This window comes from Eschscholzia californica, unplaced genomic scaffold (assembly GCF_041429995.1).
Source record: "Eschscholzia californica isolate CP2 unplaced genomic scaffold, dmEscCali1.0.p SCAF_4, whole genome shotgun sequence".
Lineage (NCBI taxonomy): Eukaryota > Viridiplantae > Streptophyta > Magnoliopsida > Ranunculales > Papaveraceae > Eschscholzia > Eschscholzia californica.
Genome location: NW_028238461.1, coordinates 8,300,706 through 8,326,154, shown reverse-complemented (window position 1 = coordinate 8,326,154; position 25,449 = coordinate 8,300,706). Strand labels below are relative to the sequence as shown.

General features: G+C 36.6%; 4 protein-coding genes across 5 annotated transcripts; 2 read left to right on the top strand and 2 right to left on the bottom strand.

Moving 5' to 3' along the window:
• Window positions 1–1,306: 1,306 nt before the first annotated feature.
• Window positions 1,307–3,392, bottom strand: LOC147542283 (Pollen Ole e 1 allergen and extensin family protein). Its single transcript, XM_086634891.1, has 2 exons — window positions 2,971–3,392; window positions 1,307–1,738 (listed from the first exon to the last, which is right to left on the bottom strand). Exons 1-2 carry the CDS (start codon window positions 3,119–3,121, stop codon window positions 1,455–1,457), a joined length of 435 nt encoding a protein of 144 aa, XP_086491017.1. The 5' UTR covers window positions 3,122–3,392; the 3' UTR covers window positions 1,307–1,454.
• A 1,732-nt stretch (window positions 3,393–5,124) lies between these two features.
• LOC147542282 (putative serine/threonine-protein kinase PBL23) lies at window positions 5,125–8,055 on the top strand. Its single transcript, XM_086637153.1, has 5 exons — window positions 5,125–5,697; window positions 6,226–6,404; window positions 6,507–6,696; window positions 6,891–7,282; window positions 7,569–8,055. Exons 1-5 carry the CDS (start codon window positions 5,577–5,579, stop codon window positions 7,869–7,871), a joined length of 1,185 nt encoding a protein of 394 aa, XP_086493279.1. The 5' UTR covers window positions 5,125–5,576; the 3' UTR covers window positions 7,872–8,055.
• A 1,943-nt stretch (window positions 8,056–9,998) lies between these two features.
• LOC147542281 (DNA polymerase I B, chloroplastic/mitochondrial-like) lies at window positions 9,999–16,800 on the top strand. Of its 2 annotated transcripts, none has more exons than XM_086634885.1 (12): window positions 9,999–10,579; window positions 11,112–12,246; window positions 12,336–12,527; window positions 12,609–13,333; window positions 13,646–14,048; window positions 14,273–14,368; window positions 14,573–14,665; window positions 14,750–14,944; window positions 15,185–15,277; window positions 15,380–15,592; window positions 16,004–16,093; window positions 16,227–16,800. In XM_086634885.1, exons 1-12 carry the CDS (start codon window positions 10,443–10,445, stop codon window positions 16,386–16,388), a joined length of 3,534 nt encoding a protein of 1,177 aa, XP_086491011.1. In that variant the 5' UTR covers window positions 9,999–10,442; the 3' UTR covers window positions 16,389–16,800. The 2 variants fall into 2 exon arrangements, with proteins under 2 accessions (XP_086491011.1, XP_086491012.1); XM_086634886.1 differs by having other exon boundaries at window positions 10,020–10,579; window positions 11,115–12,246.
• A 114-nt stretch (window positions 16,801–16,914) lies between these two features.
• Window positions 16,915–22,583, bottom strand: LOC147542280 (microtubule-associated protein TORTIFOLIA1-like). The gene is made up of 6 exons (XM_086634887.1): window positions 21,098–22,583; window positions 20,368–20,559; window positions 19,305–19,410; window positions 18,528–19,213; window positions 17,627–18,451; window positions 16,915–17,530 (listed from the first exon to the last, which is right to left on the bottom strand). Exons 1-6 carry the CDS (start codon window positions 21,812–21,814, stop codon window positions 17,336–17,338), a joined length of 2,721 nt encoding a protein of 906 aa, XP_086491013.1. The 5' UTR covers window positions 21,815–22,583; the 3' UTR covers window positions 16,915–17,335.
• Between the last annotated feature and the right edge of the window lie 2,866 nt (window positions 22,584–25,449).

Genomic DNA, 25,449 nt, shown 5'->3' with positions numbered 1-25,449 from the left:
GGCTGTGGTCAGATTCATTTGTTCCTCTCTTCTTCATGTGGTATTATCTACGTGATGTCGTCTCTTTCAGTTTCTGAAGTGTTTTTGTATGGGTTAACCCTCGCGAGGCGAGGGTTATTTGAATAAACAACTTGTCTCAGATTTGATAACTTTAGAAGAGATAAAGGAAAGCCAACACTACTTGAAGATAGTCTTATTTGTTCACGAAGACGAAAACTACTTTCACGATAGAAGAAACTTGTACCATGCTAAGTTCTTTCCTTTTCACTTCAACTCCATTTTATTTTTCATTACCGACACACCTATATTTGGACTGATTCCATTAAATAATTGTTCTATAAGCAACACCTGTGGAAATATGACAGAACTTCCCCTAACCGATATTTGATAAAATAAAAATAATCTTCAGTCAAGAAAATTCTAGTATCGCCAATCGAATCGTGCAAACTTACTAGCGCTAACACGATAATTTTATATTTTTTGTGACTAACCGTTTTAAAAAACAACTCGACACATGATGCATAAGTTAGAAGGACTTGCAAAATAGATTTACATTTGTAACCATTTTCGAGAGAAACAATATATAAAGATGGTTAGTAGACATTTCAAAATTCGCAATAGATTATCTCATCGGTCCCTAAAAATCTTGCAAATAACTAATGGTTGAAATGGTTGAAATGGACACATCCTACCAACTCCCTTTGGCCCCAAAGGCTCTGGAATCAATTGTCTGTTTTTGTCTGACTCGTGACTCATTACGTGTGACTATCTTAAATTGGCTGATTTTAGATTACTTTTGAGTCAATTTCATTCATATGACTCAGATACAACCAAACCTCCAGAAGAAACATATACCACCAAAGAGGTTCATTTCTTCATAAGCTTAATAGCTTATTTTGGCTGCTATTATGCCAGATAGCTTCACAAGGACAGAGCAATATTTCTCTCAAGTGTCTCCAAAAAAAATATCCTGAAGTGGAATTTTCTCGCGCGAGCTTCTACTACTTTGTTAGAACTCCTACAGTTTGCAGGATACGAACTTGATCCTCAACAAGGAAAGTAAAGTTGAAGAATATCTAGCTATTGAAACTGTTCACTCGACTTATTTCCTGAGAGAGACGCTGAAGAGAGCAAATATCAAACAACATCATATACTACTGAAATATACTAAAGAAATTGAACATGCTCGTACTGAACTTCCCGGATCTGTTTCAGCAAGCAGATGGGTTCAGTCATGGCTCTAGAAAAGATAGTAAATTCACACAAGGGGGGGAATCAAATTACGTTTAAATTAGATCAAAGAAACTGATAAAGATATATGTATAGATAAACTAACAAGATCGCGTCTGAGAATTTTCTATTACATAAAATCCTTCTCGTTTTGTCTTGTCAATTTCTTGTTTACTTTAACTAAACACTGATTATTGCTGTGATAATTACTACTACTAGTATATTCAAATACAGTACATTGGAACTTTGGCAGGTTGATATAAGAAAGGTCTGACAGTGTGAGAATAACCTGAAGGAAGATTGTATGTGAACTTGATTCCAACTTTGGAGTCACCTTGATGAGTGCAGTGTTCATGGAAACTACTTATCGGTCTTGCTAAGCATGCTTCCCACTTGTCACTTTCGGGCATTGTTTCTGCTACTGTGTATATGCCGTTCGAATTTGTAAATGCTTGATAGTTGAGAACCTCCCCAGATTTTGTTAAGCACAGAACGGCTACCTCAGCACCTGCCAAACAATCAAAACACCCTTTGATCATCGAACCCTTATTTGTCAAATATCATTACCGAAAAAAAAAATCATGGTATTATCTTCAAAGACTTAACTTTAAATAACACGTTAAAGGAAAAGGTACGACGAGTTGTTACTAAAAATAGTTTTAACCTAGAAAACGGGGAAACTTAAGCCTCGCAACAGCTTGACTCGGCTGATAACAACATATAAAAATGTAACCATTATCTTTTAGATGATATTCTTTGCCAATTGATGCACCAAGGTGCTGTAGAATAAGCCTTCAGGATACAATTAAGTCTACCATAGGGCCTGTGTAGATTGAATTGCACCTATCGGCTATACCTACGAACACTCTTTTACATACTGATACTGCCAAATAAAACCTCACAAAACTCTCCCTGGTTTCTCTACCGAATTATTTCTCAAATGATCTCTTACTCTTACTATTTATAGACCTAAACATATATGCGGAATAAGTTTAATGCGATAGGACCAATTCAAAATGTTTTATTCTCACCATCGGCTGATTATTGTGTAGGTCCAATGAACCATTCCAATCTCTCTGATCAGATACAACAATCCGACAAATAATCTATGAACATCGATCGTCCATTTAAATTGGATTAAAAGAAAGATAAGCAAGAACGTAAGTATATTCCATCACGACTAAAGTTGTAAGACTAGAACTCCGATTGAACGATTAAGTATAGGACTCAATTACAGTGTACAGATGCAGATCTTAGCTCCTTAAGCAAAGAATAATAGGATTTGATGGTTTGATGGATGGTGAAGAACATATGTCCTTTCAGAACTAAACCCTGAAAAGCCATGCCTTGGCATCATCAAACAGTTGGGTAACATGGATTAGACTCGTATCTAGACATAGTAAAATACTATCAAAGAAAGATATAAAAAACCTAATTCATCAAAATCCACTAGCTCAACCACATCACAAACTCATAAAACCTATATATTACCAGATCAATCGATCAGAATCAGAGTCCAGTGAACTTGAATTAATGAAAATCATGAACCCCAAAATCAAACCAAAAGCCCTTAATTGACACATACCCATGTGAGAGAACCAAAATGTTTCAGATTTTTACCAAGACCCATATCTCTAATCATCTACCCATGTTGAATTAACATCTTAAATCAGAAAAAAAAAATGCTAAATTACCAGATCATAACCTAAAAAAAAGATGGATTCATACTGAAAACCTTACCTTCTAAAACATGATCTTCAGGTCCAACAGAAGAATCCCCACAAACATCACAGATAACTCTGCCATGAATTTCACCAGTCCAAGCTTTGACTCCACAGAAAAAGATGTTTAGGAGGTACAAACATACTACCAATTTCTTCTGCAACTCCATCTACAATAATATCTAATTCGTATCAGAGAATAATGGGGATTTGTTAGAATGATTTATTCGTCTTTTTAACTTGGGAATTTCTGAGTTATTGCCTCAACTATTTTGACTAGAAATTTTAGTGAACAAGATCTAAGCGTTTGAGAGGTAAAAAAAGGAGTCCATTTTTACTGTTTGTGATAATTCAATCCTACGGCTATATTTCATTAAAGATGACAGGAAGGGAAAAAGTGCCAGTATTATCTCCTAAGATTTTTAAGACCCTAGTAGGAGTATCTTTCATAATAAATTGTCATTATGTCTTATGAATCTTTTGACTATAATGACATGATTAGCATTTGTCTTTTCTACTTCAAGATGGATTGAAAGTTCCTCAACAAAAAAAAAAAAAAAGATGGATTGAAAGTAGTTCTTTTGGTTTTGGAGTGAAAAATCAATTGGCAAGAGCAATGAGTATTTAAAAAAAAAAAAATGAGTATCTGGACATTATATTGGAGGTTGTGTTTTCGAGAATTATTTTTTTTTTTATGTGAGACACGCCTCCTAATGTGTCGGTGATTTTTTCTTTCAGGTGACATGAAATGTATGTGTGGTTTTTTGAGCCTATCACGTATATGAATAGTTCTAATAGTTTGATTATATGCAAAATTTGCGGTCATTGGTCGAAGTATTGCCTCTTAAACACACAATGCATCTAACCAAACTAGAAATTGCCTTTGACAAAATTGTCTATAATAATTTTGGACATTGTCTATAATAGTTTTGTGAAGAGTCAATCTCCGTCACCTATGACTTGTTGACCTAAGTAATATCAGAATTTGAGGAATTAAACAAATCTAAGGGTTTAGCAACAAATAAAAAAGAATTAAACAAATTGATGTCAAGGTTATATCTAATCGTGCAAGTCAGTTCATCAATTGACCCATTAATCATAATTTTATAAACATTAATCCCTTCTTTAAGCTCGCTTGACTTTTCAAAATAATTTCAATTTTACGCGTCTTAGCTTACTCCAAGTCAAAGAGAAGTATTATGGGCACCACTTGATATACAAAGCTCAATCTTCATTCTGATGGGGGCCGGTTGTGTTTCATCTCATACGGCTGGACAGGGGTAGTCCGGGTCCAAAGTAATCAAACTGGTCATTTTTTTTTTGCATAAAACAGACAAACTGACCACTGCGACCCTCAATGTAATCAAGAATCTCAATTTGAATTTTGTAATATACTTTCAAAATAGTGATTATTTTCTAAAAGTATTTACAATAGGATTGAAGTTCTTATTAGTGGTAAAAAGTTGAGATCATATACAGGGGGTTAAGGGTCTAAATCCCACCTAAACACTATTAGGAATTATTCTATTTGTCTTTCTCTAACATGCTTTATGTAGGAGTTCAGCTTGGGTTCATCCAAATATATGGGTCGCGACTCCAACTGAATATAGGAAAACTTTACCGTGTCACATTAAAAGCTACTATAGATTAGATACAATTTCAAACTAAAATGTTTTTTAGCAAAAAAAACACTAAAAAATGTAGTATGTTATTTCATTCAAAATTTGTTAAGTAGATAAGTGTTAGCAATTCTAACTCTGACAAGAGGGAGATATTAGCATGCATCATCCTACATCCCACATTCCGTACTCCGTAGACGTTGCAAGGAATATAGCTTTTAGAAGCTCTCCACAGAAAGACAGTTTTTTTTTTAAATAGATTATGATCTACGTTAGTCATTACATGACACTAATACATCATCAAAATGTGATAAGCACGATAACCGCCTAGGTTAAATCACGAATCAGAAGAGTCTAAAGTCCAACAAAATATTAAAGAGCCTAAAACCAAACAAAATTGTTATTTATAAATTTCTTCCGACAATCAAACTTGAGACCTGTTTTAGAGTGTATATCAACACCATCAACTACTTGGGCAACCGTGTTGACATAGAAAGCCGGTTTTGAAAGAGAGTTGGGTCTAATGTACTCTAACATGACATACATATTATTTCATGCAAAGTTATTTTTCTCTTCAAGGCATTATACGTGCAGTCCATTACCTTCCTCTTAAAAAACGGTTGGTATGTCAAAAAAGAAAAACAGAAGTTAGTTAATAAATTAATCCATTACTACTACTAATTTCAGATCATTTTCTACATCAAATCACAATTCTCTCTTTGTCTTCCTTAGGTTTTTGGAAGAGGGAGAGAGAGATAGAGTACAATTGTAGGTATTGTTTCTCTTGGAAGGAGAGTAGTGAAGGTATTTTGGTTTTCTTGTTTCAAGAAACCAGAGAACTTCGTTCTTTAATGAGCTAAAGTTTTCTGGTTTCTAACAAGTTAAAATTTTGGTGCCTACCCATTTCTTATTGATTCATTCTTGGATCTAGGTTCATCTTGTTTTAATCAGAGAGATTGAGATTTCAATGATTTGGGTCTGTTTTTAGAAATTAATAATAGGTAAGATGATGGGTTGTTTCTTGTGTTGTAAATGGATTAAAATTCGGAGATCATTGAATAGAAGCAAAGATCAGAAATTGAGGAACACCTTAGCATCATTTGTTGAGAATTTCTCCTTCAAATCCAGTAAGTAGTTTTTTGGTTTTTTTTTTTATCTGCAAATGAAACCCATTATGGTTCTCCCTTTTCTTCAACTATCACACAAATAACACATCCAAAACATCACTAGATTTTTCCCTACCAAAATTGAGATTGAATGGGTGAAGATGAATTCAATCTTGGTGCAAATTTAGCTTGAAAGAAACCCATTTTGGCTATCCGCACATTGATAAGATAATATGGAACTATAGTATAGTTAAATATACTATTTGTTAGAATAGTCCCACATGAGAGAAGGGCGATCTAGCAATCGAGAATATAATGTCTATGTCTTCTGTACTCATTGCCAAGTAGTTTTTAGTTGGATGACCACAAACTTAACACTATTCCTCTTGAGATTTCATCAAATTAGCATTTTGAAGTTGGAACCTCCTCCATCATACACTCTCATCTTTATAGAGAATGTATCGAAAATACCCAAAATTTGCTTCTATAGCATGGAATATTTGAACTCCGCCACTATTGTTATCTTTATAAAGTATACATTTTGTGTAGATGGAAGCAAGCAAAACATAAAGGAAGAGATACAAAAGCTTGGAAATAGGAATATTGCTTCCAAGACCTTCACATTTCGAGAATTAGCAACTGCAACTAAAAACTTCAAACCCGAATGTCTAGTTGGTGAAGGCGGCTTCGGAAGAGTTTATAAAGGATGCATTGAGGGCATAGACCAAGTACCATTTCTGTATCTTGTACTAAGTTTCTTTTCTTAGTAAACTAAAAGAGTTTCCGATAAACTTGTCAGAGTAATACTCAATTTCTATGTCAACTTTCAGGTTGTAGCTGTTAAACAACTTGACAGGAATGGATTGCAAGGGAATAGAGAGTTTCTTGTAGAAGTTTTGATGTTGAGTCTTCTTCACCACCCTAATCTTGTCAATTTGATCGGTTATTGCGCTGATGGGGATCAAAGAATTTTAGTTTATGAGTACATGGCATTAGGATCTTTGGAAGATCATCTTCTAGGTACACTACTAAAGTGATCGGAAGTAGAATTACGTGTGTGTGTGTGTATCTCTCTATTGCAGAGAGCAGAATTCGAAATCGTTGTTTCGGAAAAAATTCAGATCTTTTAAGCATTTGAATTACATATTTCTTCATCAAGTTAACTAAATTTAAGATAATATGTTGAATTTTGGAAGACATTTTGGTTTTTGTAGATTTACCTCCAAATAAGATGCCCTTGGATTGGACTACACGAATGAAAATCGCACAAGGAGCAGCCAAGGGTCTTGAATACTTGCACGATAAAGCTAGTCCGCCGGTAATTTATCGTGATTTCAAAGCATCAAACATATTACTAGACGAAGATTACAATCCAAAGCTTTCTGATTTCGGGTTAGCTAAACTAGGCCCAACTGGTGACAAAAGTCATGTTTCTACAAGAGTTATGGGAACCTATGGGTATTGTGCACCTGAATATGCAATGACAGGTCAGTTAACAACGATGTCCGACGTGTATAGTTTTGGAGTCGTGTTTCTCGAGATAATTTCAGGAAGGAGAGTTATCGATACTTCTAGACCGACAGAGGAGCAAAATCTTATTACTTGGGTACGTTTGTTTAACATAATATCTAAACTAGTATCACCGTACTTCTAAAATTTCATCGAATGTGAATCACAGAACATCAAAATTTACATGGAAAAACCTTTTAATATGGTGTTGCTTAATTGCTTCTATCTACATAAAATGTATACTTTTCTCACTTACGACTAAAATGGCTCAAGTCAGATTGTAGAATGTTTGTTTCTGTCTGACTCGTGACAACTGACTCGTCCGAATGAGTAATATGGGTTGATTTTGATTACTTATAATCCATATCATTTCGGTTTTGCAGGCACAACCGCTATTTAAAGACAAGAAAATGTTCACATTAATGGCCGATCCATTGCTCGAAGGGAACTACCCAGTAAAGGGTCTTTACCAAGCTCTAGCAGTGGCAGCTATGTGTCTCCAAGAGGAAGCTAGTACTCGGCCATTGATAACCGATGTTGTAACTGCTCTTGAGTATCTCTCAGCACCAGATGAGGAAACTCCAAAAGAAACTCCGAAAACGCCTTCCATTAGAAGTTGCTCTCCTCATGGTGAAGGAAATGTTGAACAAGAACATTTTGATGTCAATGAACAATCTGCATTGTGAATAAAAAAAACCTTTCTCCTTTCAAAATCTTTTTGTAATTGAGTGTGATGAATTTTGGTTTTGGAGTTCATATACACAATTGATACAAGTATGGCCAAAAGGCTAACAAAGTTAAGCGGTCCTTAATCGAAAATTCGATCGGATCATGTATATGCACCAATGAATTTAAAGTGTCTTTACTCTACATCTGTGGGTTTGACTAGTCTATAGCGAATTTCATTTCCTTGATATGAGATGGGCAAACAAAAGGTAATCAATTTACAGAGTTGGATATTTGGAGATCATATTTTTTTGTATTTGTAGAGGTATTTCAGTTACTTATAAAAACTATTTAGTATTTAAAAGTAGGGATTTTCTTTATCTAGATTATGTTTTGGGTCCATATTCATCTTCCAAACCCCACTGCCAATAACCTACCACCATTACTTATAACAGCCACTTATCACAAACACTAAAGGTTAAGGCACCATTTAAAGAGTTCATTATTTTAACACCCATGAAAAAAAGTTGACATTCATGATGCTCCACTAATGGAGAAGTTTGATATTCAAGAAATTTCATTAATGAAAGAGGTTGACTTTCATGAATCAAACTATCAAAAATCATTGGACTCTACGTGACAATTTTAAATGTAAGATAAACTATTTTATGGTGATTCAACTCAGATCAAATTTATTTCGTTGTTTTTGTTAACGACCCAAAATTTTGGCAGATAAATGCTTTTAAGGATGATGATTTTGACCAATTACTTTCAACGATGAAGATTTTCGTTGTTGTCGTTCTTTTGAAATAAAAAAAAAACATCAAAATTGATCGAAAAATTGGATAGAAACAAGGCAGTTTTGAACAAAAATTTCGAAAGAATGACACCAACGAAAATCTTCATCGTTAGGAACATCTATTGGGCGTTTTTTTTAACTAGAGGATAGGTTAGGTATTATGATAGAATAAAAGGGTTAGGGAAATAAATTACTCCTAGAAGACTTATATCCCATTTCAAATTACCGTTGGGCCTTTGACCCACTGACCCTATGATTTTGGACCCACAACCCACCTCCTTTAGTAAAACCGACTGTGACGCAAAAATTATACTGAAAAATTTACTTTTTCACAGTTAGGTCAACAAATAGTTTTTTTACCGACTTCAAAGTTCTTACCATCATATTTTTATAGTTTTGTCCACCTTGGGGTAGTAGATTGACACTAACTCCGCGTCTCAAAAATCTCATGTGTTAATTCTTATGGAAGCGTCGACACTTGGTTGTCAAGTGATTGCTTGTGTTGACACAACTTTAAAATCATGGAGGTCCCAAGTTCAATTTCCATAGGAGGTGGAACTAGGGATGGAATCGGTATGGACGGACGGAAAACAGACACTAACTCAACCAGTCCAGGCGGAACGGGCACAAGTCTTAAGTGTCCACTCGGATATTCGGACAAAAGGGGCGGACATTTCAGATTTTTCTCCAACAAAGTGCTTGTCCGTGACTGTTTTGATAGTCGGACAACCGGGTATCGGTTGGTCAGACACCGTTCACTAATGAACAAATAAAGAAAATTTTATTCGAAATTAAAACTGTTTAGTAGCTAAATACAACTTTCTAAACTCCCACTTAATAATTCCAAAAAGTAAATGAATACAAAATTAAAAGATAATCATTGAGATTTCTCATGGATAACGATCAGTTCTATTCTTCTTCTCATGGATAACGATAGGCGTATTGCGGATTCCAAGGTTACTTGTGAGCTATTGAGATTTTGGAGAGAGAGACACTAGAGAAGTAGAGAGGCGAAGACAAGATTAAGAAAAGTGATTTCTAGGGTTACATATTTTTACTCTTGGAACCTAATTGTTGTAGCTACCCTTACAGATAGATCTAAAAGCTTAAAATCAATCATGTAGGCGAGCAGGTATAACAAGTAGGATAAACAGACGTGTATGGACGGATTCGGTCGGACAGACGGATTCATGCATCAAACGGGTATAGACGAACCGATTCAGGCATCAGACGACCACAGACCCTTCAGACTCGGATGGTTGTGGGCGGGTTTCGAGTTTCCGGGCCAAAAACCCACCCGTAAGTGGAACCCATGGTTTATTAATTGTTGAATTGGTATAAATAAAGTAGTTTTAGGGTTCAAAAAAATATATAAGTATAATTTTGTATTTTGGCTGCTTTACAGATGCAGCATTAACAAAAAGGTATACAGAAATATAATACTAATAAAACCCGGAAAACAGGTCGCATTGACAACCATATAATTGTGGTCTGTGTGAGGTTTTTGAAGAAGAGAAGAAGTAGAAGAAGAAGGGTTTTAGACTTTACGCCTTCAACCTTTAACAACTCATCTCTCTCTCTCTCTCTCTCTCTCTCTCTCTCTCTCTCTCTCTTTCTACTCACGGGATGCTCAGCTCTGCTCCATCATCAGAGAAATAATACCAGTCTTCTTCCATGCCGGAATAATCCCTTAAACATCATCGTATTTACGGAACTGACACAATATCTCATTAAGACGGCTCATTCTTGTATTTCTTCTTCTTCTACTAAGCTGGGGAGAGTTGCAGAAGCTATGGCAATGGGGGTTTCCTCTCAAAGAAACCCTTTCAAGCCATGTTCTTCTTCTTCCCTTTGGTTACCTTCCAGGTCTTCTTCGATTATGACTTCTTCGTCTTCTCATCCATCATCTCCTTCTTCCTTCTTCCAAAGGTTTCATCTCTCACCCCTCTTCTGCTTTTCATTTCCTATTTTATGCAATTTTTTCAGATACCCTTTCATTTGTAGTGTGTAATCTTTGAAATAATGTCTATTTTGTTTATTTTCTACTAGTTTAATGACTTCCTTCCAAGTATTTGAATGTGGGTTTTCATATACCAGTTGTTGTTTTTGGATTGAAATGAGTTATGGGTAGTTGATGCGCAAGTAAAAAATCAATTTTTATTTCTAACTTTCACATTAGAATCATTGAAAATATGGCTTTTTGTTGTGTGAAGATTCTTTCTGGACTGGAGATGTTAGTTTATTGAGGTATTAGTGGAAATAATCATTTGGTGGAATAATTTTTTCGATGGGGTTGTTAATAGTAGCTGTAAATTGTAGTATGTATTCATTGATTTTGCTTTTTTCTTAGAAGTGCTTGTTGCATTTTTGGTACTCCATATAAGTTTCGGAAGCCTTCGCGTTCATCTTTTTCTTACTCCCTTTTTTTGTTGTTTTGCTTTGATGTTATATTTTATGCCAGGAGGAATCTTCACCTTCTTCCATACACGAATAGCCCTCGTTCTACTGCTACTATGTTGAGAAGTTCATTTCTTTGCAAACGAGGTTCAACTACTTGCAATAGACCATTCTCCACTGAGGATGGAACGTATATGATTGATAGAAGACAACCCTACTTTTCGCCTGTATCAAGGCCCAAGTTGGTTGTGATGGTGGAGCAAAATAATCCTTGTCGATCATCAGCTCGGATGTTCCCTGACTATATTGATCCTAGACCAGCTTTAGGAGGGAAGATTGCTTCAGGCGGATCACTAAGTTTGAAAATTGCAGAAGAAGAAAAGACAGTAATAGACAGATGCTACCATGAACAACTGGAAAGAGATTTGGAAGATATTCCACTTTCTAGGGCCACCAATTTTGAAAGTCCTTCAGGTGCTTTTACTGAAATTCAGAAAAGTAAAAATCGCTGGGTTGAAGAAACCATAAAAATGAAACAAGAAAAGGAAAGAAAGGATCATGGTAGCTCGACAGTGTTGCTGAATGTTCCTACTACAACGAAGTTGGAGAATATTGCTATTGAAGATGTTTTACGAAGACATGACAAACAATATGCAGGCGGTAATCTAGGAACCTTAAAGGATCATGGTTCATTAGCGAAGACCAATAGTGGCGGAGCATCTCGTAGTATTAGTCAAGACCATGCTTCACAAATGACTATCAACGAACCGCGCTTGAGAAGCCACAATGGTTATGCGGGTAGTAAGAAGTATAATGCAAAACCTATTCAGTTAACTCAATCAGAATCATCCTTGATACAGAAGGCGGCGAAAGCTTCCTATTCTAATGAGTTCTTGGCAGGAAAGGTATGGGAATTAAGTGAGCAGAAGCGGTCAGAATTACCTCGAAATAGACCTACTGTTGCAACTGGCAGTGATTCCTCAAATGACAAAACTAATATCATATCTGACTTAAATGAAACTCGTATTGAACCACTAAAAGCTGGCGAAGAAAGTATTATTCGTCAATCAGAGCAATCAAAGAGGTTAAGCCGCATATATGAAAATGTTCTTGTAGTTGACAATGTCTCAATGGCAAAGGAAATTGTGAAATCGCTTACAACAAAGTACAGGCATCTTGTCCATGGATGTGATACAGAGGCATGTTTTATTATTGTATCTAATTATCGCTAACATCTTCATCCTTCGAGGTTGAATGTGTTTTTCGTCTAATATCTTCATCCTTACAGGTTGCTGAGATTGATGTTAGGCAACAGACTCCTGTTGATCATGGAGATGTAATATGTTTCAGCATCTTTTCTGGTGATGGAGTAGATTTCGGTAACGGGAAATCTTGTATCTGGGTGGATGTTTTAGATGGTGGTGGGAAGGATATACTTATGGAATTTGCTCCTTTCTTCGAAGACCCATCAATTAAAAAGGTACTGTTGCCTCTAGCTAGCTTAGCGGTTTTTTCTTCACTAATAATGATAATGAATAAATGCATCTTTTCATTTTTGCAGGTTTGGCACAACTATAGTTTTGATAGTCATATTATAGAGAATTACGGGCTTAAGATGTCAGGATTTCATGGTGACACAATGCATATGGCACGCCTTTGGGATTCTTCTAGACGGCTTGAAGGTGGATATTCTCTTGAAGCTCTTACAAGTGACCCAAAGGTCATGTCTGGGGTCAAGAAAAAGAAAACAGAGGGTCATTCTGTGACAGGTCAAGAAAAAAAAGAGGTGAAGTCCATAGTAGGAGATTTGATTGGCAAGACATCAATGAAGACCATCTTTGGGAAGCGAAAGCTTAAAAAAGATGGATCTGAGGGTAAGATCATCACCATTGCTCCAGTTGAAGAACTTCAAAGGGAAGAACGGATACCATGGATTTGTTATTCTGCGTTAGACTCAATTAGCACCCTAAAGCTTTTTGAGAGCTTGAAAGCCAAGTTAATTTCAATGGATTGGATTCTTGATGGGTGTCGTAGGGGTTCCATGTTTGACTTTTATGAGGAATATTGGAGACCATTTGGGGAGATCTTAGTCAAAATGGAAACAGAGGGGATGCTTGTAGATCGAGCATATCTTGCAGATGTCGAGAAGGTGGCTATTGTAGAACAAGGAGTTGCAGGAAATAGATTTCGTAACTGGGCAGCTAGGCATTGCCGCGACGCTTTATACATGAATGTAGGCAGTGATACACAACTACGACAACTCTTTTTTGGTGGCATGGTCAACAGGTATATCTAAAGACCCATGATGTGATTAAATATAAGTATAAACACAATTTTTGACAACAATGCAAAAAAAAAAAACTGATTGGTCTTGGCACCAAGAAATCATCTTACAAAGCCTCTTATTGGAGCTTCTAACCCTGTTAACGTTACATTCGATGTTTCAAGTTGGAAGCCAAGACTGTTCAACCAAAAAAAAAAAAAAAGTTGGAAGCCAAGACTCAAAAGTTGTTTATTTCAAGTCAATTTTGTCAGGGTTGGATGCTTTCAATGGTTGGAATAAATTTAGTTACATCCCATTTGTTTGCATTTTGACAGGAAGGACGAAACAGAAGCGCTTCCCGAAGAAAAGATTTTTAAAGTGCCCAATGTTGATAAAGTGATTGAAGAAGGCAAAAAAGTTGCCACAAAATTTCGCAATATTACACTTCGTAAAATTGGGAATCCAATAGAAACAGAAATGTTTACAGCTACTGGTTGGCCCTCAGTTAGTGGAGATGTTCTAAAGGTTCTTGCAGGCAAGGTTTCCTCAGAATATGATTGGAGTGATGATGCTTGTGATCCTATAGGGAGTGAGGAGATAGACACTTCTTCCTATGGAACAGCTTATGCCGCATTTGGAGGCGGCAAAGAAGGCAGAGAAGCCTGCCATGCAGTTGCTGCTTTATGTGAAGTTTGCTCAATTGACTCTTTGATATCAAACTTCATTCTACCCTTGCAGGTAAAACCTGCGATAGTATGATGTAGTGTACTTGGCATATATTATTTATACTTGAGTGAAACCGTTTTTTACCATGATCTGTCTATGCATCTGCATCCATGTAGCTTCACCTGATCAGTCTTCCAGGTTGGAGTTTTCTAACTTGAAGCATACAACTACTTAGTTTGTCGTATTGTTTTTTTAACTGATTAAGCATTTCTTGTTTTCTTTTTGAACGTCTACAGAGTAGTGATATATCTGGCAAAGACGGGCGCATCCATTGCTCTTTAAATATCAACACTGAGACTGGTCGCTTATCAGCAAGGAGACCGAATTTGCAGGTTAGTACATGTCTCCATCACCAATGTTATCTCAATCCTGTAAATTGTACTAGTTCTTTTTTTTTTCTACGTGCAATCTTATTCTCTAATTCTTCTTAACCAATTTTTTACTATTTCTGTCAATCCTAAAACAAAAAAAAGTCCAATTTTTCTCATCTATTTTTCAAACATAGCTACGAAGTTTACGATCTTTTGTTAAATCAGAATCAACCTGCATTGGAGAAAGACAGATACAAGATCCGCCAGGCATTTATTGCCGCACCTGGAAACTCCCTTATAGTTGCTGATTATGGACAGGTGACTGACTGACTCTTCGTTCGTTGTTATATTTGTAAATTCGTGGTTTATCTTGGATTAAACTTTTTTTTTTCTAAATTACAGTTGGAGCTTAGAATCTTGGCACATCTTGCAAATTGTAAAAGCATGTTAGATGCCTTTAAAGCCGGTGGAGATTTTCATTCAAGAACTGCAATGAATATGTATCCACATATCCGTGAAGCTGTGGACAAAAAGCAAGTGGTGCTTGAGTGGCACCCTCAGCCTGGTGAAGAAAAACCCCCAGTTCCTCTACTGAAGGTAATAACTGGTCCAATTCCTTTTGCACTTAAGTACCAAGAAATGGTACTGCCATTGATACGGGAAATGATCTCTTTTCTGGGAAAAAGATATGGTGAAATAGATAGAAGAGAGGTGCAGTTATGGGTTTATTTGAAGAATAGTATAGCTTAATATTGCAACTTTAATGACTTCAATTAGAATAATGATAACTGTATCCTTTGAATAATTCTAAGTATGTTTGATATAATGAAATTCTAGGATGCTTTTGCTTCGGAGAGGAGGAAGGCGAAAATGCTTAACTTTTCAATTGCTTATGGCAAAACTCCAGTTGGGTTAGCTCGGGACTGGAAGGTATATTTTGCTGCACTAACGAAGTCAGTCGGCCGATTTTACAATCTTAATCTAACTAAAATAATTGATATCAGTTCTCTTTTTACTGCATTCTCTCACCAGGTTTCTGTTAAGGAAGCTAAGAAAACAGTTGATCTCTGGTATAAGCAGAGGCAAGAAGTTTTGTCTTGGCAGGAAGAGCGCAAGAAAGAAGCTACTAGAGAGCACCGTGTACATACACTGTTAGGTCGAGCACGTTGCTTCCCGTCAATGGCTAATGCTTCTAATGCTCATAGGGGTCATATTGAGCGAGCAGCTATTAATACTCCTGTTCAGGTATTTCTATGGTTATCTCCTAGCATGATGATCTTTTGAATTTCTAAATTTGCTGTCTCGGGGAGGGGATGTTAATTTGAATGTTGAAGTCATATTAGTTTGAGCTCATTTCAATTTTATGCGAAGCCAAAATTGTTTAGGTTATGAAATTCAACCGTTAAGTCAAAAGCTTTCCAAAACTGATATACTCTTAAAGGAATTTATATTTCCTCTAGCAGTGAAGTGTTTTCGTGAAACCTGAAAACGGCATACCACCATCTGGCTGACAGTTTGAGAATCCAACTGCTTTGGACTCTGATATCTACGAACCGAATTGATTCCAAATCACCAGATACTATACATGTAAAAAAATTTAAACATAACTATCGAGTCACCTTATCAAATTGAGCATTTGTGTTGTTAAAATGACAGGGTAGTGCTGCTGATGTGGCTATGTGTGCCATGCTAGAAATATCGAGAAATCCTCGTCTGAAAGAGCTGGGGTGGAGGCTGCTTTTGCAGGTGGAGTTCGTCTGTTTTCTGTTACAAAACTTGTTTTCTTTCTATTAAGAAACATTTAAATCTTGATAAGAACACAGAAACATACTGGGCATTATGAATTTAGATCGAAAATTGACCATTAATACATGAACAGGTTCATGATGAAGTAATTCTGGAAGGTCCAACAGAGTCATCCGAAGAGGCCAAGGATATAGTTGTCGAGTGCATGTCAAAACCCTTCTACGGAACCAACTTTCTCAAAGTAGACCTATCTGTCGATGCGAAATGTGCTAAAAACTGGTACGCAGCCAAGTAAGAAGAGGTAATGAAAGAAGACACTGAACACTAATTTTGTTGGGGACATTTCATATTGATCTGGAGGAGCCTACAAGTTTCTTTCTGTCCAAGAATCGGCACTGTGAAGTCGAATCGATAGTTCGTTCAATCTTATATGTTTGACAAATTGGTGAGCTCCCTGGTGGACATTGCCTCCTGTTACGATTCATGATATCCCAGTAGTTGCCGTGTTGAAAATAGGATTGAAGTTTTTCTTTTTCATCTTTGCTTCTTCTAAATTGTAATGCCTCGTCTGAGATAAGTTTTTGGAGCCAAAAAATGTATATATAAGTTTCTTGGTTTCTTTTCCTGTAATTGTTCAAGTTTCTAATGAACTGCTACTTCGCTTGGATACTTTTTGAATGTCAAAGACTAGACTGTCATGTTATGAATCTTATGATCATAGTTTTGTATTTCATGGATAAGGGCATGATTATCATCTCTTGGGTTCTTCCGATGGAGATTATTCGAGCAAATACCAGAAAAGAACAAGCATCAATAAGATATTAAGGTAACCTGATATTCATTGATAGCTTAACACAAGGTAGAATCTATTAGCAATTTGTACACTCTGGGATTTTGATTCTCTTTTCTATGTACTCCGAGATCAAGATCTATCACCCTCCACATCTTTTAAATTTACATATAAAACTTTTATATCGTTTATCTTTTCTCTCCGTAAAAGGAGAACGGGAGTGTTATGTGCACAAAAGATTTTGACTTAATTTGTGGTATGATGACTCATTTTCGCGCAAAGAAAAAGAACTCAAAGTTTATGGGTCGTTCTTTTACCAGAGTGAGTCATCATTTCACATATTAAGTCAAGATCTTTTATATACTTGGCATTTCCCAAAGAAAAAAGTAGTACAAACATTCCCCCCATGAACTGAAGTGTATAGCTTTTTTTGTCCACTCTTAGTACAAATACTACTGAAACTGCTGCAAATTGATTCTCCAACCTGCTGCCAACTGCAACATAAGTTCATCTGGTGCTACGCCTTCCCAGTCCTCAGGTGGGTTTATAGTTGCTGAAGCTTCATGTAGATTCGACAAAATCTGCCGTTTGTGTTGTAAGGGAATGTTAAAGATCTCAGACCCATTCTCAGTCACCAAATCAGCCAACTGCGTATTTCAATGTCAAAAGGCAATAACCAGTAAGTTCCAGATAATGGTTACTAGATTAACATATCAAATGTATTTGAATGAATGTCTCAATACCTGCTGAATCCAAGAGAAACCGACATCGAACAAGTTCTGCTGAAGCAGAAACTGTGAAATGGGATGCAAAATCTCATTCGCTGTTTCGTCAGAAAGCTGATCCAACACTGGACTAGTTCTATTCATCAGCTTCACAAGTAAATGATCATCGTCCGAAGACAAAACTTCAGAATATGCCAAATCAATATCGTCCGTACGTAATGCATCCATTGCATTACTCCAAAAAGCCCAGATTGATCGCCGGTCTTGACCTGCACTTTCATCTCCCATTGCTTCACCAATTAGTTCTTTTTCCACTTGTCTTGTGGGTCGAGATGTTCCGTCTTCTTCTCCAGCTACACGAATGGCTTCTAACGTTGCCTCGTCTTTTGAAGCTTGCCATACACTTCTTGCAGAGGGGCCCTCCCCAAGCCTAACAAAACTTGGTCCCTTGTCCCAAGCTCTCCGGTTTCCAATTTGATCACCGTTGTTTTCTGATATAGGTGATCTTCCACCTAAGGCCCGTCTAGACCCCAAAAGTCCGTTTCTTGGAGCACTGTAAGAATAAGAATCCCGCGTTTCAGAAACATCGGATCTCCAATGTGGGTCTCCTCCCCTCATTCCTGAAACAAGACCATCGGATTGGTGGTACCTCTCTGAAAAAGGAAGGGCGTTATATTTGCCAAATGCCCTACCAGAGGACCCCTCAAATCCTGTAAAGAACTTGTTGGCCCTTCTTCCTGAAGATGCAGCAAAATCCTGAGCCATATCTTCTATAATTCTCTCGAGGCCTCTTACTCTGTTTTCCAAAGTTATCATGCTGTCATGTGAACCTCCCATGAAGTCCTGCTATTTTGGAATATATTAGCTAGCAAAAACAGTTCAAGAAGCGGACTACTTATGGACAAGCAAATCAACAGACCTGTAACATGTTCATGAGATGAGATTGTTGTCTCTCCATTTGTGATAACTGTCTCTGTATTGCTCCCCAGTTTACATTACTGTTTGAACCTTCCATCAGATATTCGTTTTTAGGGAAACCAAAACGACCACTATAGGAGTCTTCCCTCCTATTAACTTCAACTCTAGAATCAGCATCCCCAGCTTGTATATTTGAATTTTTACTCCTCGATGATCTCTGTAAGTCCCACTTATTACATGCAAAATCATATAATTGATTCTTATGAAGCATAAATGCAGCTCCTTCCTCCGACTTGGGAATATCATCTGACTCGCTCTTTTCATTGTGGTTCGATTTGCCCACATAATCCGTATACTTCGGCTCTGATTCTTCCTCACTTTGTGATATGGATGAGTGGAGACACCTGCTCGGGACAGCTACTTCTGTAGCCAAGTCATACGAAGCTCCCGTCTCAAACTTTTGGAAAAATTCTGGGTTTATCTCTTTGTCAGATAAAGCAGGCGCCTTCTTTTTCCGAAGTCCAGCCTTTTCATCTTTTAAGCTATTATCCTTATCTTTGCCAGGAGAATCATCTGCAGGTGAAGAAACATTTGCTGCATCAATCGTCGACGCCAAGCTTATTTCATCAGGATTTGTTTTCTTTTGGTCTGAAATGTCTGTCTCTCTTGGTTCTGAACCTTTTCCGTCTGAAATTTTCATGGGCGAGCCAAGTTAATGGTCAGAATAGTGATATGATTATATTCTCTTTCCAAATTACATATGTTGCTATGAACCAACCTTTGGTCTCAGGATTGGAGTCATCTGGAGTCACATCATCTTTGTTCTCTGAAATCGTCTTCCACAGCTGCAGTGCTTCTGTCATGCTATCTCTAACAGGCTTTACCTGAGAAGAAACTAAAGTCAGATAGTTTCTAAATAAACAAGTCACACTAAGCCAATGAGGAGGTAGGTAAGGCTCTGTTCAAAATTTGTCAAACAACAAAACATGTTCATATTTAAGAGAGCTCTAAATAAGGGCGAAGCTCAAAATGAAAATGGCAATAAATAGAGGTGATGGAAATCTGTAAGGGACTGAAAACACTCCTTAAAAGTTAAAAGTGAACATCTTCAACTACTCCAAGAGACTAAGAGAGCAGGTAATTTATTTGTAAGTTCAAACACCATCATTTCTCATGTCACCCTGAACATCATAAAATCAGGATTGGCGCAAGGGTACTTTATTGATTGTTGTTACCAAAGCCACTTTCATGCTGGTTTACTTTTTATATGGACTCCAAGAGTCATTACGTTAAATATGGTATGAATACATTATGAATAAAAACATGAATTGAATAAGCCCGATAACTACCATCACTAAAGACATCTCGGACCCTAAAGACCATATAGAGACACTTGAGGCTATTCCTACCTTTACTTTTTTTTTATATCCTAGGGGCATGAAAGCCTATTCCTACTTACTTTTTTTTATACCCTTTTAACACCGAGTCAATAAATGATGGATTACACCTCCACCTTGAATCGAATATGGGACTCCGGGTTTTCGGAGTAGATGCACAACCAACTGACCAAGAAATTGTTGGCAGTTTCGTGCTGGCTATCCCATGATCAAGACGGTATAAATGTACAGGTTGCATGTTAATGTATTAGTTACCAAGGCTAGGAAGAGTGAGACACTAGTTTGCATAAGGATCGAAGATCTTCAACAAAAAGCCTTTGAATAAGTTTTCTCTTGTAAACAAGAGTGTTAGCCCAGGAATACAATTTAGACAGTTAAGAAGACTATTGTATATAAAACGGAAAACCCAACATCCATCATAAACAAACAAATAAACCAATATACCTTGTCAAAGCGGCAAGCCTCAAGTTTGTCCATGGTTGAAGAGGTTCCATCCTTAACCAAATGGCTGGAGTTTGTAGCTAAGGAAATCAATGTGTCAGCTGCAGCTTTACGTGTTGACCACTCACTACTGTCAAGGCATTCATGTATACTTTGCAGCAAATTTGGCAAGCTTTGTGGTGCAATTGCTCCTACCTGCAACAATTTCACTCTGTAGGTAAGTAGGTTATCATCAATCAGACCATCAAGGCACCCAATGAAATTCTATTTCAAGACGAGAAATTGCCAACCATGATCTCATGAATAGTAAGGGAAGATACTAGCAACAAGAATAACCCTTTTCCATTCAACTTATTTTGGTCGACATGGTAACTAGGTATTTGAAGAAACAATTGTATAGATGCATACAATTGTGATCCCAAAACTACAAGTACTTGGTCTACACCCTAAGCATATACAGTAATCATCTGATACGGAACATAGAAACTCCTTGACTGATAATCTAATCTATACAATAGAAGCGCAAACGACAGTAATAGTGGTATACTAATAATATTTGAATCACCCAATCAACTTTCCAATGTACTAGAATAAATCTCAAAAAGATAAATTTAAATCAACTGTATAAGAATCTAAAATCCCCCAAACTTCAACTAAACAAACACAATGCAGAACTCGGAAATTGTCGAAAATGGGATAAATTTAACTTAAGACAATATGGAAAAGAGCAAACCTTAGATAAGCTAGCCACAACAGATAAGAGTGAAGCTTTAGAAAGGAAATTTTGATTGCTCAAAAATTTGCAAATTCTAGGGCAAAGCTTCTGTAACACATTAACAGGCATATCAACAGAACATTCAACCATCCTAGCCATTGATAAAGCTGAACTAGCTTGAACAACCTTATTCTGCTCACCCATTGCTTCAAATAAAGGCTTAACAAATAAAGATAAAACAGACCCAAGATTCCCACTTTCCCCATTGTTGTTGTTCTTCAGGTACAGAGAAGATAATGTTCCAATAGTATCACGGCAAGAATCCCTAACACTTGAATCAGGATCTTTAAGCCTTTTGACAATGTGGGTAATAATTTTAGTGAGATGGGTAGATGTGGAATTGGTATGAGAAGTAGAAACAAAACCAAGAAGACGTAATGATTCTTTCTTCACAGTGGGTTTTGGATCAGTTGAGGATTCATAAAGGCAATTGAGAAGAACAGAAACACCTTCTGGAGAGAGGGTTTGGATTAAGTTTTCAAGGTCTTCAACTGCAATCTGATGGGTGTCTCGATCAGAGAGTTTAGAAATGGAGGTAAGGATTTTTTGTTTAAGCTCAACCATAGCAAGATGGGATGAGAGAGAAAATGAGGATCTTGTTGATGATGGTGGTGGTGGTGGTGCAATTGATGGTTTTGAAGGCCTTGATGATGGTTTGACTGTTCGGGAATTCATTCTTTGTTGTTGTAATTGAAGTTAGAGAGAGAGAGAAAGAGAGAGAGAATGAGAAACTAATGGTTTGGGGAAGAATGTAGAAGAGAAACCATGAGAGAGAGAGAGAGAGAGAGAGAGAGAGAGAGAGAGAGAGAGAGAGAGAGAGAGAGAAAGATAGAGAGATCTGGTAGGTAGAAACAGAGGAAGGAACAGTTTACTTTTTCTAATTAGAGGTTTTTGAATGGTACCCACTTGAAGGAAGAAAGAATTAAAGAATGAGATCTTGAATGTTAGAGAGAGAGAGAGAGAGAGAGAGATGGAAATGGAGGAGGGAAAAGTAAATCAAATAGAGACCCTAAAACAGGCATCTGTTAATTGGATTTTTTCTGTGCACGTTCTTTGTGTCTCAATAGACCCACCATGTGCCAATGGCCAATGCTTAGGTATGCTGGTAAGGTGGATCTTGGACTCTTGGTGTTAGGGCACAGATGGTAGCCTCTATTCTTTCTGGTTACAGTGATGGCTATGGTGATTTTAGATTTCAACTCATAAGTTAAATGAAGCATCAACTCAATCTTTAACCAACAAGGTTACACAACCCATGTATGGAGACTCCCACTTAAATCGCATCCACGTGACTGAACATGTGAGAGGAGAGATAAACTTTTATATTTCTCCCATACGGTTCAAGTGGGAGTCTTAAGAGGCAGCTTGAGTATACTTTTTGACCTTTTAAGCTACTCTTGTTTAAATAGAGGAGAGGACTTCATTCACATTTCATTTTATGGCCAGATATGCAGTGAAACTTAAGCAAAATATAGTTTGTTCTCAAGAGTCTCAGATTTGAATTTTATGCAACCCTTGTAATATGTTTCGTAATGTAGCTTGGCTACTGAAGGAAACATAACTAAGCAATTAAGCTAAAGAGTCTCTATCTTAGTATCTTTAATACGAAGAATGTATTTTTTTTGTTGAAAGAATGCTATGAATGTGTTGGAATGTCGAAACCAACCTATAAACAAACTTCAATTGAAGAGATCACAAATAATTTGTCGTTTATTAACTTATCTCCATTAATTCTATCTTAAATGTCTAGAATATGTCGAACGAAGTTGACATTAAAACCACCGTTTGAGGGACTACAAAAATATTTGTTTTACATAACATGTATGAATATACATGTTAACCAATTGTTCCATTACTAGTAGATTTTATTCATTACTTGTTTTTATTTTGAGTTAGATTCTTTTTCCATTTACTCAATAGAGATGGCGAGTCCAATCAAGTAATGAGACAAAAGATATGGTGTCTGTTTCAGTCATGGTGATGCCTTTACATCCAACTGCCTATTTGAAATGTGGATCTCACATCAATTATATTTTTCATGAAAAGTAGAAGTTAAGCAAAATAATGACCACATGACTTTTCATGTAAATATAAATCAATTTCGAACACTAGCCCTACTAATAGGAGTGTAGGTAATGAAGTTTGGGTAGATATATAGGTCTCACAAGTCTCTTGGGCATATTAGAGAATCTTCCATCCAACACTGATCTTTTTTTTTTTGTTAAGATCAACCCTCTGATATTACAAAATTTGAGTGTGCCGTAGACATATCTAAATTTTTCTTTAAAACTCTCTTTAGTGCCTGATTTATTTTTGACATCCAGTGAGAGTCGTTAAATAGATTTATATCAAGAGGATGTAGCGGTAATTAAATAGAGTTAAACATAGATATCTCCAGAGTGTCCTCTCCCGAGATAACTTTAATTTTTTCAGACATCAGTATCTGAGTTTGCATCAGTATAAATCATCTCTTTACAAATCATTAAAATAACTAATTATTTTCTTAGAAGAATAATGATGCACATAAGTGAACAAACACAACTATGGAGATTTGTGTTAGATACACAAAAAAAAATCAGAAGATGTCTACCGATTTAGGAATGAAAATATCAATTCAGATTTGACACAAATCTGTTCAACAAAACAAAAACAAAACAAAGCTTGTGTTTGTTGTGTGAGACAAAATAAAAGCAAATTGATCGGGACAAAACAAATGCTCACACATGCTAAGGAGGACAAAAAACTATGGTTAATATGATGAGTCATGCTTAGTAGGATAAGTTATTTTAGAAGATGAATAATGAAGATGGATTATACGAGTCGTTATTGATTATATAAACTAAGATAAGTATCATCGTCCAAGCAACCAAGTATAGCTAGGAGTTCCCTTCCCACTTTTATTTGATGTCCCTTTAGGGGATTTATATCAGCCGATAATGAATAGTTAATCAGGATAATCAGTATACAACCACAAAGTACTACATTGACACAAAATTGTTGGGTCACCTGTAAGAGATGGCAAAAGCTTAGCTAGGTCACATATATTACCAAGACACACGAGCTAAAATAAACTTCTTGATTGATGGGCCAACAACCCTTAGTTGGAGTGGTAAGAGGTATAATCTTCCACTTTAGAGATCAAGGGTGCGAAGCACACGCTGAACAATTCAGAAAAAAAACCTCTTGATTGTGTAGTTGATCAATTTCCTCTTTTTATTCCCGTGTGTGTAGGGAGGGCAACAACGGATTGGTTTGTGAGGTCGTTAAAAATGGGTGGTTTTGGGGTTATTTTCCGACTGGCTCTCTAAAGTGTGGCAGGATTCCCGCATAGCCCCTTAAAGTAGAAGAAATACCGAGTTGGCCCCTTTCCAAGGTTGCCCTTTTGTCTTTTTCTTCTCTTAATTCTGTTTTAGTCTCTAATATTTATCAATTTTCACTTTCTATCTTCATCATCTTCTCCACTACCCTATCGAGAATCGCACTATTGTCGCTCAATTACTATCTCTCTCTAAAAAATGTGGTTCGTTCTCTAGGAACACAATTAAGCTTACTAGTAACTCCAATAAGAACATCAATCTGTCTCTGACATAAATAAAAATCTCCAAAAGTGAAACGTTCCACCATAGGATTTGCTTTCTTCGTCAAATCTGCAAATATATTTGTATATTCTTTCTTAAAATTATCACCAAGTGAACATCCTGAAATTATATTGAAGGATAACCCGAACAACTCAAGAACACAGTCAACACAATAAAACAATCTATTTGTATAATCTGCAACTCAAGAACAAAGTGAACATCCTCTCTCTCTCGACTTCCATAGTTCTCTTCTCGATCTCCATCGTTCTCTTTCTCAATCTCCATCCTCCTCTTTAAAGATCTCACTATGCCTCTAGCTAGCTAGATTTGAATTGGTCTCTCCACCCAATCTAAAGATTTCTTACTTCCCAGACCCCTACTTAGACGGTTGAATGGGCGCGATAGCATTTAATTTTGAGATTTTCAAAAGGCGCTCGGAGTTATTGCTAGAGACACCCCTTTTAAGCATAAAAAGTGTCGAAAATAATAAACCCGGGTGCCTTTAAAAAATGCCTCAAATTTCCCCACAAAAATATTGGTTTTCGTGTGTATCAAACGGACCCAAATGTATTTTCCGTTCATGTCAAAAGAGATGTTAGTGTGACATAAAATGGTTAGTGTAATATAGAATACCCGTGGCCGATCACTGATAGCTCAGTTGGTCAGTGCATATACTCTGCAATGCAGAGGTCCCAGGTTCGATCCCATGGAAGGGCGAATCCAGGAATATCA

Excerpts from the sequence above, each read along its gene's own strand:
- LOC147542283 (XM_086634891.1), bottom strand. The coding sequence starts at position 3,121 with ATGGAGTTGCAGAAGAAATTGGTAGTATGTTTGTACCTCCTAAACATC. Across the intron at positions 1,739-2,970 it reads TGAAGATCATGTTTTAGAAG|GTGCTGAGGTAGCCGTTCTG; the intron begins GTAAGGTTTTCA and ends ATTGTTTGGCAG.
- LOC147542282 (XM_086637153.1), top strand. The coding sequence starts at position 5,577 with ATGATGGGTTGTTTCTTGTGTTGTAAATGGATTAAAATTCGGAGATCA. Across the intron at positions 5,698-6,225 it reads GAATTTCTCCTTCAAATCCA|ATGGAAGCAAGCAAAACATA; the intron begins GTAAGTAGTTTT and ends CATTTTGTGTAG. Across the intron at positions 7,283-7,568 it reads AGCAAAATCTTATTACTTGG|GCACAACCGCTATTTAAAGA; the intron begins GTACGTTTGTTT and ends TCGGTTTTGCAG.
- LOC147542281 (XM_086634885.1), top strand. The coding sequence starts at position 10,443 with ATGGCAATGGGGGTTTCCTCTCAAAGAAACCCTTTCAAGCCATGTTCT. Across the intron at positions 10,580-11,111 it reads CCTTCTTCCTTCTTCCAAAG|GAGGAATCTTCACCTTCTTC; the intron begins GTTTCATCTCTC and ends ATTTTATGCCAG. Across the intron at positions 14,945-15,184 it reads CCCCAGTTCCTCTACTGAAG|GATGCTTTTGCTTCGGAGAG; the intron begins GTAATAACTGGT and ends ATGAAATTCTAG.
- LOC147542280 (XM_086634887.1), bottom strand. The coding sequence starts at position 21,814 with ATGAATTCCCGAACAGTCAAACCATCATCAAGGCCTTCAAAACCATCA. Across the intron at positions 18,452-18,527 it reads ATCTCATGAACATGTTACAG|GACTTCATGGGAGGTTCACA; the intron begins GTCTGTTGATTT and ends CCAAAATAGCAG. Across the intron at positions 17,531-17,626 it reads GTTTCTCTTGGATTCAGCAG|TTGGCTGATTTGGTGACTGA; the intron begins GTATTGAGACAT and ends TGAAATACGCAG.